The 15741-nt window shown below is 32.0% G+C and overlaps 1 protein-coding gene across 1 annotated transcript; it reads left to right on the forward strand.

Moving 5' to 3' along the window:
• The first annotated feature begins 1103 nt into the window (after positions 1-1103).
• Positions 1104-13710, forward strand: LOC139494689 (zinc finger protein 431-like). Its single transcript, XM_071282861.1, has 5 exons — positions 1104-1216; positions 2338-2484; positions 3006-3144; positions 3875-4039; positions 9390-13710. Exons 2-5 carry the CDS (start codon positions 2354-2356, stop codon positions 10854-10856), a joined length of 1902 nt encoding a protein of 633 aa, XP_071138962.1. The 5' UTR covers positions 1104-1216; positions 2338-2353; the 3' UTR covers positions 10857-13710.
• Positions 13711-15741: the final 2031 nt, after the last annotated feature.

Below are 15741 nucleotides of genomic sequence, written 5' to 3' on the forward strand. Positions count from 1 at the left end.
ACGTCCTGAGCGTGGATCAATTCTAATGTAGATTGAAAAGTAATATTATGCTAAAAAAAAAGTCATATTATGGCGATAAAAGACTGGCACATCCAACGTTCTGAGCGTGGATTAATTATAATATCAACTAAAAAGTAATATTACGACTAAAGAAGACTAGCACACCCAACGTCCTGAGCGTACACCATTGAAACGAAACATAATGACTGCTGTTGCAAAAATACAGGTTCCTGAGCTATTTTAAAAAATCGAAGCGAGAGGCTTTTAACATTGCAGTATAAAATACAGGCTAAAATGGCTTAAACTTCAAATTTGTAAACTTAGTGTCGAAAATTGGCTAACAAGGTCATTAGAAAAACAGGTTGCCGGGGTGAAATTTAAAACTTGAATAATACTTGTCCAAAGAATAAGCAAGTCCAAATCTTGTATGTGTAGTCGTTAAACTCTAGGTTCCCACGTAAAGTGAAAATGGCCCTATTTCATGAAGAATTAACTCACGAAAACACGAACAATTTACTAAATTCGCGTTCATTGTTTTGATTTTGACCGCCTGACAACTTCACGGAAATACCAGATTGATTATAATCAAGGACTGTGTGACGGGCAACTTATAATATCCGTGTTTTAAAGATTTTATTGATATCAAGCCAGTCCAGTTCAAACTATTAACACGTGGTACAATTCTCATTTACATATTATGAATATTTATTAGCAAAAGCGTTAGTAATTTCTGGCTATGATGCCACACTATAATAATCTAAAAACGTGTCTGGAAAAATAATGAAAAACAGTTCGATATCTTGAGAATGGGGCGACAGAGGACGATCGACCTCGAAATTTTCCAGTACTAAGTGGCAAGTTTTGGAGTATAAAACACAATCTTGTATCAATTTTGTACTTATCTGCCTAATAATTTAAAGAATTACATATCAGAAAATCATTTCTCAAGCGGCACCCTCATCCAATGAGTGGAAATGCTTTAAATTGAATGAATTCTTAACTTGTTTAGTTTTTTTTCTATTTCTCTCCGCTTCGTTAGTACCCAATTTCTGGTGGCGATGATACACAGTGATAGAGTAACACAGCAAGATTTTTATTTGTATGGGCGTTCCATAGAAATTAATTTGTGGTTATCTCCCATTGATTTCATGCCTGTATTATTTTGATTTATTTATACACACAGTCACCAGTCTACACTAAACTTCAAGTCTTATAAGTAAGCATTGTTACTTTATATAATAATTTCAAACTTTATACAAAAACTTCACCGCAAATAACATTTTTTTACTGAGGAATTTCCGAAATCTGCACTACGTTCTCAACAAAAATTTATGATCATAAAATTATGAAGTTCAAGTTATCTAGTCCAAATAATTATGACGTCTTGAAAGGCTATTATAAATTTTACATCGATGTAAGGCGTCAAAGAAAAAAATTATAATAGCCTTTCAAGACGTCATAATTATTTGGACTACAAGTTATCCAAACCTTACACTCGCTTACATATCAGACCGATCAATAACGTTTATCAATGTTGATTATGTCTAAATTCTTTGGAAGATTATTTAAATCTGAGACACTTTTCATGTATTAAAATAAGATAAGTTTGTTTTAACAATGTAAATTAAATAAAATTTATGTTTCTATGGAACGTCAATTTAACAATTTAAAAACAATATATTAACATTATAATAGCATTAATTTTCGATCTTTAGACAATTTTTCAAAGTGTTCCTTGCTATTTTAGGATATAGAGGGTTTGGTTCCAACCTGTTTAATTGTAAATAACAATATTCATGATATTCACCACTTTAAAGTGATGTTTTATTTTAATAGATTGATTTTTAAACCATTATTTATTCTTGTTTATTTTGTTCTGTCTCCAATTTTTTTCCATTTATCTTTGTGCAGAATATTCTCAGATCTGCAGTGACATCACAACATGTAACTGACCAATCAATGATTAGCATTTGTGTTATGTAAACAATGTTGAGAGATGATGCGGATAAGAATCCTCTAGATTTTCCATAGACTTCAATGCAAATTAATTTAATTGATATATATTGACACCAGTTGAATCTAGTACTTTTACCCACTTAATATTGTTTAAGACATTATATAATGTCTCTATTTTGATTTTTATCATACTATATCCTCAGGTTAAAAAATAATCAACTATATAAATAATCAGTTATCACCTTCAAATAGATGAAAAATCTAGAGAAATCCTATCTGCATCACCTTTTGAAAAATTTAAATGCCAGGATGTCCGGATCTGAGAATGTATTTATAACATACATATAGATGGTTTTTTTTACGCTAAGCTATTTTGTTAAGGTATAACTACCGCCAGATGATTAACAGACAATTTCAGCAACCAAACCTGCCAGAGGAACCTATGCAAACAGAGAAAGAAGATGACAGTCTCCATGCTTCATTCAACGTAGAACTGCCCTTTGATATTCCTTCTGACGTTGAAGAAGAGTAAGTTTATTTTATCATTTATATTGGCTTGAAGAATGATTAGTGTTTGCTTTATTGAGGCCCCTCATGGGGGGGTCCTAGTAATCACATAATCACCATTTTTTTGCCAATATAATCACATAATCATTAAATATTTGCTTATCTTTAGTAATCAAATAATCATAAACTAAAAATACAGTCCTAGGTAATCAAATAATCATGAAATATTTGGCTTAATAATCAAATAATCATTAAAAAAACGGCCAAGTAATCACATAATCAAAAACCCCATGAGGGCCCTCTTTATTATGCGTCGTACCTAAGTTTGATATCGTTTAAGAATTTGTTAGATATAGTAGGATGTGGTATGATTGCTGAATGACACAAATCTACATCAAATTTGTATTTGTACAGTTCAAGATTATTACAAAAGAGATTTATTATGTTCATATATTTATACTGTTTAAGATTATATAATCATCAATTATTTATTAATTTGTATACCATGTTCAGCATGTAATTTGATTGAATTTTTTTTATAGAAACATTGCAGATGACTCAGTTTACGACGATGATGAAGATGTTCCAGCTGGTTCGGTCACATACACTGTCATTGACAATGCAACACAGCGAGGGAAGCCCAAATTGGTGGACAACATTGGATTTTCATACACATTGAAGGTAATGAATTTATATTTATTTGAGTATATTTGAATAAAGTTAAGAAAGGAACATCAAATTTATTTATTGTATATGCTTTGAAATTCATTAACATTTTTTTTAACTATTTAATTTTGATGTCTATTACATGTTTTATTTTATGTTTGTAGAATTATTAAACAAGATTTAATTATACTTTGATCTTTTTAATTGAATTATTTAATTACTATAATCTGATAATTGGATTAAATGAGATGGCATGAGTAAACAAAGCAACACATTTGTGTTTTGAATTATCCTCAAGGGAGATAACTCTGTAAAATCAGCTAAACGTTTTAATTACGTTGTGTTGTAAAGGGAATATTAAGCTTCTCAATGATCAAAATTGTTGTTTGTCAAACTGCTATATAACCAGTGTAATTTTTCTGACAAAACGGTTGGTTCAAAATTTTTGAAATTTTTATATACTTGTTAAAGGGTCAAAGTAAATACTTTGTCAAAATTTTATGAAAATTAAACGAGCCAAATTAATTTTAGTGAAAGTGTTGGGTACCACCTTAAATATTGATAATTAGATAAATAGATAATTGGAATAACTATGATTTTTATGCATTTGGAATAAAATATATGTCAATATTCATAAATACATTATATTACATATATAAATGACCATACAATGTAACACAAAGTTTATTTGTCAACTATATATGGTATTATATATGTTTAATAAAATATTTTCTGTTACTTTTAGAGCGAGAAGAATGGTGCTAGAACCTGGCAGTGTTCTGTCAGGAACAAGACTATACACTGTGGTGTTATAGTACATGAGAAAGACGGTATCTTCATTCCTCCTTCCATACAGCACAACCACATCGCTGCACCTGGTACCCTGACAGCTACGAAAATCAAAGTGACGGTAAGATTATAATATTTTTATGCTTAACAAAATACACATTCCAATTTTTTTTTTATACGACCGCAAAAATTTAAATTTTTCGTCGTATATTGCTATCACGTTTGCGTCTTCTTCGTCCTGCGTCGTCGTCTTGCGTCGTCGTCTTGCGTCGTCCAAATACTTTTAGTTTTCGCACTCTGACTTTAGTAAAAGTGAATAGAAATCTTTGAAATTTTAACACAATGTTTATAACCACAAAAGGAAGGTTGGGATTGATTTTGGGAGTTTTGGTCCCAAAATTTTAGGAATTAGGCGCCAAAAAGGGCCCAAATACGCATTTTCTTGGTTTTCGCACTATAACTTTAAGTTTAAGTAAATAGAAATCTATGAAATTTTGACACAAGGTTTATGACCACAAAAGGAAGGTTGGGATTGAATTTGGGAGTTTTAGTTCAATCAGTTTAGGAATTAGGGGCCAAAAAACGGCCCAAATAAGCATTATTCTTGGTTTTCGCACAATAACTTTAGTATAAGTAAATAGAAATCTATGAAATTTAAACACAAGGTTTATGACCACAAAAGGAAGGTTGGGATTGATTTTCGGAGTTGAGGTCTGAACAGTTTAGGAATTAGGGGCCAAAAAGGGGCCCAAGTAAGCATTATTCTTGGTTTTCGCACCATAACTTTAGTATAAGTAAATAGAAATCTTTGAAATTTAAACACAAGGTTTATGACCATAAAAGGAAGGTTGGGTTTGATTTTGGGAGTTTTGGTCCCAACAGGTTTTTAGGAATAAGGGGCCCAAAGGGTCCAAAATTGAACTTTGTTTGATTACATCAAAAATTGAATAATTGGGGTTCTTTGATATGCCGGATCTAACTGTGTATGTAGATTCTTAATTTTTGGTCCCGTTTTCCAATTGGTCTACATTAAGGTCCAAAAGGTCCAAAATTAAACTTAGTTTGATTTTAACAAAAATTAAATCCTTGGGGTCTTTGATATGCTGAATCTAAAAATGTACTTAGAATTTTGATTATTTGCCCAGTTTTCAAGTTGGTCCAAATCGGGGTCCAAAATTAAACTTTGTTTGATTTCATCAAAAATTGAATAATTGGGGTTCTTTGATATGCCAACTCTAACTGTGTATGTAGATTCTTAATTTTTAGTCCCGTTTTCAAATTGGTCTACATTAAATACCAAAGGGTCCAAAATTAAACTAAGTTTGATTTTAATAAAAATTGAATTCTTTGGCTTTTTTGATATGCTGAATTTAATCATGTACTTAGATTTTTGATTATGGGCCCAGTTTTCAAGTTGGTTCAAATCAGGATCCAAAATTATTATATTAAGTATTGTGCAATAGCAAGAAATTTTCAATTGCACAGTATTCAGCAATAGCAAGAAATCTTCAATTGTACAGTATTGTGCAATAGCAAGAAATTTTCAATTACACAGTATTGCGCAATAACAAGAAATCTTCAATTGCACAGTACTGTGCAATAGCAAATATTTTCAATTGCACAGTATTGCGCAATAGCAAGAAATATCTAATTGCACAATATTGTGCAATAGCAAGAAATTTTCAATTGATTGGAGTTATCTTTCTTTGTCCAGAATAGTAGTTGAATCAACTTAAATCATTGTTTTATACAATACACAATGTATATTCACTTTTACTACCAACTGATAAATTAAAACAATCTTTACCATTCAGTGATAACAAGCACTTTTTGTTACATTTTAATATTTTATGATTTCAGATTTCATAAATAAAAAGAAAATTTCTTCAAACATTCTTTTGAGAGGATTAATATTCAACAGCATAGTGATTGCTCAAAGACAACAAAAATATTTTAAGTTCATTAGACCACATTCATTCTGTGTCCAAAACCTATGCTGTGTCAACTTTTTAATCACAATCCAAATTTAGAGCTGAATCCAGCTTGAATGTTGTGTCCATACTTGCCCCAACCGTTCAGGGTTCAACCTCTGCGGTCGTATAAAGCTTCGCCCTGCGGAGCATCTGGTTTATTATTTGCCCAGTTTTCAAGTTGGTCCAAATTGGGGTCCAAAATTAAACTTTGTTTTATTTCATCAAAAATTGAATAATTGGGGTCCTCTGATATGCCAAATCTAACTGTGTATATAGATTCTAAATTTTGGTCCCTTTTTCCAATTGGTCTACATTTAGGTCCAAAGGGTCCAAAATTAAACTAGGTTTGATTTTAACAAAAATTGAAATCTTGGGCTTCTTTGATATGCTGAATCTAAACATGTTCTTAGATTTTTGATTTGGGCCCAGTTTTCAAGTTGATCCAAATCAGGATCCAAAATTATTACATTAAGTATTGTACAATAGCAAGAAATTTTCAAATGCACAGTATTCAGCAATTGCAAGAAATCATCAATTGCACAATATTGTGCAATAGCAAGTATTTTCAAAAGACTTTCAATTGGAGTTATCTTTCTTTGTCCAGAATAGTAGCTGAATCAACTTTAATCATTGTTTTATACAATACGCATACAATGTACATGTATATTCACCTTTACTACCAACTGATAAATTAAAACAATATTTACCATTCAGTGATGACAAGCACTTTTTTACATTTTAATATTTTATGATGCATTTAAATAAGTAGTTATTAGTTATTGTTGCAAACTCCATTAGAAATTTGAATTGAGATTAGTTTTGGAATAAAGGAAAGGGGGATGTGAAGAAAAAAAACGGGGAAAGGGAGGGGGGTTGGGTTTGGTAGGGGTTGTTCAATTGTTCTCATTTCAGATTTCATAAATAAAAAGAAAATTTCTTCAAACATTGTTTTGAGAGGATTAATATTCAACAACATAGTGAATTGCTCAAAGGCCAAAACATTTTAAATTTCATTAGACCACATTCATTCTGTGACAGAAACCTATGCTGTGTCAACTATTTAATCACAATCCAAATCCAGCTTGAATGTTATGTCCATACTTGCCCTAACCGTTCAGGGTTCAACCTCTGCGGTCGTTTAAAGCTGCGCCCTGCGGAGCATCTGGTTTTGTAACTAGTTTAGTATATTTCAAGGGCACCAAGATGAGATTTGTTTATGTTTTGATTAATTTTATGAGGAAAAGAATACTAAAACTCTTGTATGTCTTTAATACAATTGCAATTATTTATTTATTTTGATAGAAATAACCAACCCCTATTTATTTTATTGAAGTCTGTTTACATTATATTGATAGAAATTATCAACCCCTATTTTTTTTTGAGTACTTTTTATACGACCGCAAATATTCAAAACATTTTGGTACTATATTGGTTTCATGTCGTCGTTGTCGTCCTCGGGGGCGTCCGAGGCAGATGATTTCTGAATAATAAATTGAGAATATTAAGTAAATAGAAATCAATCAAAATTTTAACACAAGGTTTATACATTGTTATACATGTAACCTCTTTGAAACTTTGAAGTTTTGAAAAACTAAAACTTTTCCTTAATAGCTGTATTTGGCAAAACTTTTAGGAAGTTTTGTTCCTCAATGCTCTTCAACTTCGAACTTTATTTGGCCTTTTAAACATTGTTTTTATTTGAGCGCCACTGATGAGTCTTTTGTAAGAGAAACGTGCGTCAGGCGTGAAAAAAAATGTTCATGTTGGTATCAATGATGAGTTTATTTGATTTTGGGTTTTTTGGTCCCAACAGTATAGGAATAAAAGGCCAAAAAGGGGCACAAACAAACATTTTTCTTGGTTTTCGCACAACAGTTTTATTTGTACAAATTGTGCTTTATTTTGCCTTTTTTTACTTTTTTGATTTAAGTGTAACACCGATGAATCTTTTGTAGACGAAACGCGCATCTGGCGTGTATACAAAATTTAGTCCTGGTATCTATGATGTGTTTATTTACAACCACTTTGTCGATGCCACTGCTGGTGGAGATTTATTTTCCCGAGGGTATTACCAGCCCAGTAGTCTGCACTTTTGTGTTGACATGAATATAATCATTGATATGGTTATATTTATAAAGTAACTATTTCTATGTCGAATTTTTGAAATATTAAGGTTTTTTTTAACTGAGGAATAGATTACCTTAGCTGTATTTGGCAAAACTTAATTTTGGTCCTCAATGCTCATCAACTTCGTATTTTATTTTGCTTTTTAATACGCCAGTCAAAATTTTGACGGGACGTATTATGGTATACAAATGTCCGGTGTCTGTCCGTCCGTCTGTCTGTCTGTCTGTCTGTCTGTCCGTCTGTCCGGCGTAAACATGTCGCACCGTAACTTGAGAACGACTTATCCAAATTTCATGAAACTTAATAAAGTTGTTTCTTATGATGGTCAAATGATCTGTATACTTTTTGGTGAAAATAAGATTTAAACTTTTTGAGTTACGGCACTTTGTAACTAAAACAGGGGTGTGTTTTTTTTCACATGTCGCACTGTATCTCAAAAGCGTTTCTTGATTATTGCTTAAAACTTTACACACTTCTTAGTTATATTAATCTCAATATCTGTATACTTTTTGGTGATGATTCAAAATTTCATTTTTGAGTTTTTGAGTATTTTGTAAAAAAAGGGGGAGGGTTTTTTTACATGTCGTGCCGTATCTCAAAAACGATTTATGATTATTGCTTAAAACTTTACACACTATTTTGTTATATTGATCTAAAGATCTGTATACTTTTTTGTGATGATTCAAAATTTCATTTTTGAGTTATTGAGTATTTTGTAAAAAAGGGGGAGGGTTTTTTTACATGTTGTGCCGTATCTCAAAAACGATTTACGATTATTGCTTAAAACTTTACACACTTCTTTGTTATATTAATCTAAAGATCTGTATACTTTTTTTAGATGACTCAAAATTTCATTTTTGAGTTCTTGAGTATTTTGAAAAAAAAGGGGAGGGTTTTTTTTTACATGTCGCGCCGTATCTCAAAAACAATTTATGATTATTGCTTGAAACTATACACACTTCTTTGTTATACTAATTTAAAGATCTGTATACTTTTTGGTTTGATTCAAAATTTTATTATAGTGATATTTGTTAAAAAAAACCCAGGGTGGGGGGTTTCACATGTCCCACCGTGTCTTAAAAACAATAAATGGTTATTGCTTAAAACTTCCTCAGAAACTATTTATGATTATTGCATAAAACTTCCACACAAGACGTCGGGCGTATCATGCGCTCATTGCGCAGCTGTTTATTAACTTATTTTGATCTGAGCTTCGCTGATGAGTCTTTTGTAGACGAAACGCCTGTCTGGCGTATATATAAAATTTTAATCCTGGTATTTATGATGAGTTTATTTGTACACTAGTTGGTTGATTGCAGGATAAATTGATTTATATACAGCTATGTTAAATGTGTTTTATTTATTCATCAGACTCCAGTTCACTCAGAGAATGTAAGAAGTGGACGAGAAAGAAAAGATACAAATAAAATGTCTAACAACGTAAATACAGCTGATTCCATGATAATCTCCCTTGATAAGATAACAGATAGGTCAAAGGAACACTCCATCTCAAATTCAGGTGAGGTTAAGACAACAGGCAAGTCAAAGGAACACTCCATTTTAAATGCTGCCGAAAACGACTTTGAATGTAAAGTGTGTGGTGAACGTTGCAGTAATGGCACAAATCTGAAGGCGCATATGAGATCACACATTGATAAAAAGACTTTCAACATATTTAAATGTGATACATGTAATAAAGAACTGAGTACAAATGATGGTTTAAAGAGACACATAAGAACTCATACTGGAGATAAACCTTATAAATGTGATGTATGTGGTAAAGTGTTTGGGGAGAATGGTAACTTACAGAAACACATGAGAACACACACTGGTGATAAACCTTATAAATGTGACGTATGCGGCAGAGAATTTAGTGTTGGACAGAGCATGAGGACCCATATGAGAACACACACCGGTGATAAACCTTATACATGTGATGTATGTGGTAAAGGGTTTGGGCTGAATGGTAACTTACAGAAACACATGAGAACACACACTGGTGATAAACCTTATAAATGTAATGTATGTGGTAAAGGGTTTGGGCAGAATGGTACCTTACAAACACACATGAGAACTCATACTGGAGATAAACCTTACAAATGTGGTGTATGTGAAAAGGTGTTTAGGTATGTTCATGGTATACAGAAACACATGCGAACACACACTGATAAACCTTTTAAATGTGATGTATGTGGTAAAGGGTTTGAGCAAAATGGTAACTTACAGACACACATGAGAACTCATACTGGAGATAATCCTTACAAATGTGGTGTATGTGAAAAAGTGTTTAGGTATGTTCATGGTATACAGAAACACATGCGAACACACACTGATAAACCTTTTAAATGTGATGTATGTGGTAAAGGGTTTAGGCAGAATGGTAACTTACAGAGACACAGTACTTTTCATACTGATGACAAAAAGTATAAATGTGACCAATGCAGTAAAAGTTACCCTAGTGGTCATAGCTTACAAATACACATGAGAATACACACTGATGATAGACCTTATAAATGTGGTGTATGTGGTAAAGGATTTAGTCGTGTAGAGATCACAAGGACCCACATGAGAACACACAACGGTGAAAAACCTTATAAATGTGGTGTATGTGGTAAAGGATTTAGTAGTGTACAGATCACAAGGACCCATATGAGAACACACAACGGTGAAAAACCTTATAAATGTGGTGTATGTGGTAAAGGATTTAGTAGTGTACAGATCATAAGAAAACACATGAGAACACACACCGGTGAAAAACCTTATAAATGTGATGTTTGTGATAAAGGATTTAGTTACTTAATGAGTTTACAGACACATATATGTGTTCAACCGCATTAGGAAATGTTGGATATGATGCATGAACAAATGCCGAGAAAAAAACTATTTCATTTAAAAGGATACTAGTATGAGATCATTCAATTGTGTATTAAACCTGAAAACTGAAATCTAAATTCACATTTTTGTCGAATCTGCGACTTTTGATTCAAAAAGCTTGACAAAGGAATAGTGATCTAGCAGTGACAGTCACTGCAGCGTTAACAAACTGCTAAAAACGTAATATTTCAGTACGCAGAAGACTTGGGACTTCATACTATGTACTTGTTGAATAAAGAAACCTAGTATTGTGAAGATTTTCTCCGTCATATGTCTACTGCCACTTATCTCAGTTTCAAGGTTCAGTGACTTCTTGAAAAAAAGATATTCGTTTAATATTCTGATGTTCTTATATATATATATTAAAAATGTGTTTTGCATGTGCTTATCTTGCAATGTCCTAATACCCGTCATACAGTTTTCCCTTGACCTCTACCTCATTTAATAGATCAAAGAACAAGGTTAAGTTTTTCGTGGTAAAGTCAATATCTCAGATACTATAAAGAGTAGGTCTACTATATTTTTGTGTATGGAATGATTTGACCAAACTAGCAAGTGCCATCGGACCTTGATGTCATTTCTTGGTTCAGTTGTTATATATTAAAAGTTATGTTTTTAAGTTTTGATCTGTTTTTCTAATATAATAATCAATAGGTTAACTGTTTTCAACCTAACATTTTTTTCTTAAAATGTCCTGTACCAAGTCAGGAAAATTGCCATTATTATATAATAGTTCGTTGCTCTCCTTTTACAAATGTGCCCAAATGGGAAAATCTATACCACATCTTCTTTCTTTATATTAAATATACATAATTATGAAATAATAAAACAATAAAGAGACTCAGCCAATCCGTACAAAGTCATGTCGGGAGTTTCCCTTAATGGGTCTTACTAAAAATGGCTCGGGAGCGCCCGGGTGAAGAAAAAGCGCCCGAGGATAAGAAAAAGCGCCCGGAGAAGAAAATATAGCGCCCGGGGAACAGAAAAAGCGCCCGGGGAAAATATATAGATATTTTATTGGCATGAGACAAAGTTATGAACATTGATTTTTTTTTTATTTTAGACAAGTTGAAGTAATTTGCAAATTCAGATAATAGACATTTGTAATAAAGCACAAAAACAAGTATGAATATTTCAAATTTTAACAATAATATATGAATACTTTTCGAAAGATTGATAATAATGGATCACAGTTTATGCGGAAGATTTTTAAAAGGTAAGACATCAAAAGACATGTTTTTCAAAAACGATATCAAAATGAAAAATGTATAAGACAACCCAAATTTCACAGATAAATATTAATTTAATCAAAATTAAAAGAGGTACACATAATAAATCAGCACATGAAAAAAGACAGTACTATACATATACTGTAGTTATAAAACAATGGGGTAAAAAACAGGTGTTTGGTTTAAATTTAAGTCTAAGCATTAAAACCCTGATAAGCATAGCCATTGAACATGTTGAAGCAGTTTTAGTTTTATAAAATGATATAATAAATATATCTCAGCATCTGTATAAAAAAGTGTTCACCATGCAGTTGCGAAAATATTAGACCTCAGGCACAGATTATTTTTAAAAAACAAAATATACATTTTGATCGAGGACAATGTTTTTCATGATTCTTCTATATACTCTGATTTATATTTATTAACTTACTTATATACAATTTTGAAATTTAAAATGTAAAAGTGCAACAACACTTTAGATGTAGCATCGTACATATCCCCATTTATATTAAGGACAAAACAAGCAATGATAAGTTATTTTTTAAGGAAAAAAAATATTGTTATAAAATATTATTATTTTCTTCTCCCGGGCTCTAATTTTCTTCTCCGGGCGCTTTTTCTGCTCCCGGGCGCTTTTTAGTAGGACCGCCCTTAGTTTTAGTTTGTAGCCCGGATTGTTTTTTTCTCAATTGATTTATGAATTTCGAACAGCGGTATACCATTGTTGCCTTTATTTGGCGTATCGAATGATTGTAAGGTGTATATGTCATTCGTCACAACTCGGCCGATTCCGTACCTCATCTTACGGAGAGTAGCGGAGTCACCCGAGGTTTGCCGATTGGTGTATATGTTTGTCTAGCAGTTATCGTCTGACCATGACTAATTTTCATAGCTTTCCTGTAGTCCAAATAATTACGACGTCTTGAAAGGCTATTATAATTTTTTTCTTTGAAAGGCTATTATAATTTTTTTCTTTGACGCCTTAATTATTTGGACTAAGCTTTCCTGGTGAAACTCTATTTCAATTGAGCAATAGTTCAACTATAGTTCTTATACTAATATATGATGTATAACAAGAGAATGATGTAAGTCAATAAGAATTTGTTGCCTAATATATTGCGCCAAATATTACAATACATATTTGTATTAAATGCAAAAAGAATTCATAAAAGTTGTTGTACATCCAAACATACTTTCGTACACTTTAAATAGGCAAGGATATAGTTTGTCCCATCTATGAATTATTTTCCTTTTAAGCAATTAAATTGGGTTACTTAAAAATGGATATTTTGTAGACAGTGGTGACTAATTGCCATTACGTCATTTATCGTCAATGTCGTGTAACAATGTTGAATGGCTGTTTCAGAAACTAAAGAACCATTGGTAATTTCATTGTGCGTTCTAAATGTTAACTGTTATTACAATTTATAATGTTGTTCTTACAAACTTAAATGCACTAGTATATATATACTAGTATATTTGAGTTATATTTCATGTTTATGTTGATGTATTTGTTATTCATGTATTCATAAGTATATCCTCTCTGTAACTATGTAGTACTGTAAAATAAAGTTTATTCATTAAGTTTACCAAGTTTGTTATTTTAATTAACTACCCTGAGCATTATACAGTTGAGGACCACCTCTCGCTGCATTTAGGACCCATTGCATGGTGGCCGTAGGCTGTTGTTTTCTCTTTGGTTGGATTGTTGTCTCTGACATATTCCCCATTTCATTCTCAATAGTCTATTTGCCAATTCCTGTAATTGACCCTGTAAATAGAGATCCCTTCTTTAATAGGTTATCTCCTTTATCTTTAATAGGTTATCTCCTTTATGAAGGTCATAAATTTCTATTTACAATGGAGAGCTTGCAGAAAGAGCAAATTTACCTGTGCGTAATGTGAGTACTCTCTAAGGTTTTTATACGACCGCAAAATTTGAAAAAAATTTCGTCGTATATTGCTATCACGTTGGCGTCGTCGTCGTCGTCGTCGTCGTCGTCGTCCGAATACTTTTAGTTTTCGCACTCTAACTTAGGAAAAGTGAATGGAAATCTATGAAATTTTAACACAAGGTTTATGACCACAAAAGGAAGGTTGGTATTGATTTTGGGAGTTTTGGTCCCAACATTTTAGGAATTAGGGGCCAAAAAGGGCCCAAATAAGCATTTTCTTGGTTTTCGCACTATAACTTTAGTTTAAGTTAATAGAAATCTATGAAATTTTGACACAAGGTTTATGACCACAAAAGAACGGTTGGGATTGATTTTGGGAGTTTTGGTTTCAACAGTTTAGGAATTAGGGGCCAAAAAAGGGCCCAAATAAGCATTATTCTTGGTTTTCGCACAATAACTTTAGTATAAGTAAATAGAAATCTATGAAATTTAAACACAAGGTTTATGACCATAATAGGAAGGTTGGTATTGATTTTGGGAGTTTTGGTCCCAACAGAATAAGGGGCCCAAAGGGGCCAAATAAGCATTTTCTTGGTTTTCGCACTATAACTTTAGTTTAAGTTAATAGAAATCTATGAAATTTTGACACAAGGTTTATGACCACAAAAGAACGGTTGGGATTGATTTTGGGAGTTTAGGTCCCAACAGTTTAGGAATTAGGGGCCAAAAAGGGACCCAAATAAGCATTTTTCTTGGTTTTCGCACCATAACGTTAGTATAAGTAAATAGAAATCTATGAAATTTAAACACAAGGTTTATGACCATAATAGGAAGGTTAGTATTGATTTTGGGAGTTTTGGTCCCAACAGAATAAGGGGCCCAAAGGGTCCAAAATTAAACTTTGTTTGATTTCATCAAAATTGAATAATTGGGGTTCTTTGATATGCCGAATCTAACTGTCATGACTGTGTATGTAGATTCTTAACTTTTGGTCCCGTTTTCAAATTGGTCTACATTAAGGTCCAAAGGGTCCAAAATTAAACTTAGTTTGATTTTGACAAAAAATGAATCAGTTAGGTTCTTTGATATGCTGAATCTAAAAATGTACTTAGATTCTTGATTATTGGCCCAGTTTTCAAGTTGGTCCAAATCGGGGTCCAAAATTAAACTTTGTTTGATTTCATCAAAAATTGAATAAATGGGGTTCTTTGATATACCAAATCTAACTGTGTATGTAGATTCTTCATTTTTGGTCCTGTTTTCAAATTGGTCTACACTAAAGTCCAAAGGGTCCAAAATTAAACTTAGTCTGATTTTAACAAAAATTGAAATCTTGGGGTTCTTTGATATGCTGAATCCAAAAATGTACTTAGATTTTTTATTATGGGCCCAGTTTTCAAGTTTGTCCAAATCAGGATCTAAAATTATTATATTAAGTATTGTGCAATAGCAAGTCTTTTCAATTGCACAGTATTGCGCAATGGCAAGAAATATCTAATTGCACAATATTGTGAAATAGCAAATTTTTTTTTAATCAGAGTTATCTTTCTTTGTCCAGAATAGTAAGCAAGAAATATCTAATTGCAAAATATTGTGCAATAGTAAGATTTTTTTTTATTGGAGTTATCTTTCTTTGTCCAGAATCAACTTAAATCTTTGTTATATACAATATACAATGTATATTCACTTTTTACTACCAACTGATAAATTAAAATAATCTTTACC

Source organism: Mytilus edulis, chromosome 11 (assembly GCF_963676685.1).
Source record: "Mytilus edulis chromosome 11, xbMytEdul2.2, whole genome shotgun sequence".
NCBI classification, from domain to species: Eukaryota; Metazoa; Mollusca; class Bivalvia; order Mytilida; family Mytilidae; genus Mytilus; species Mytilus edulis.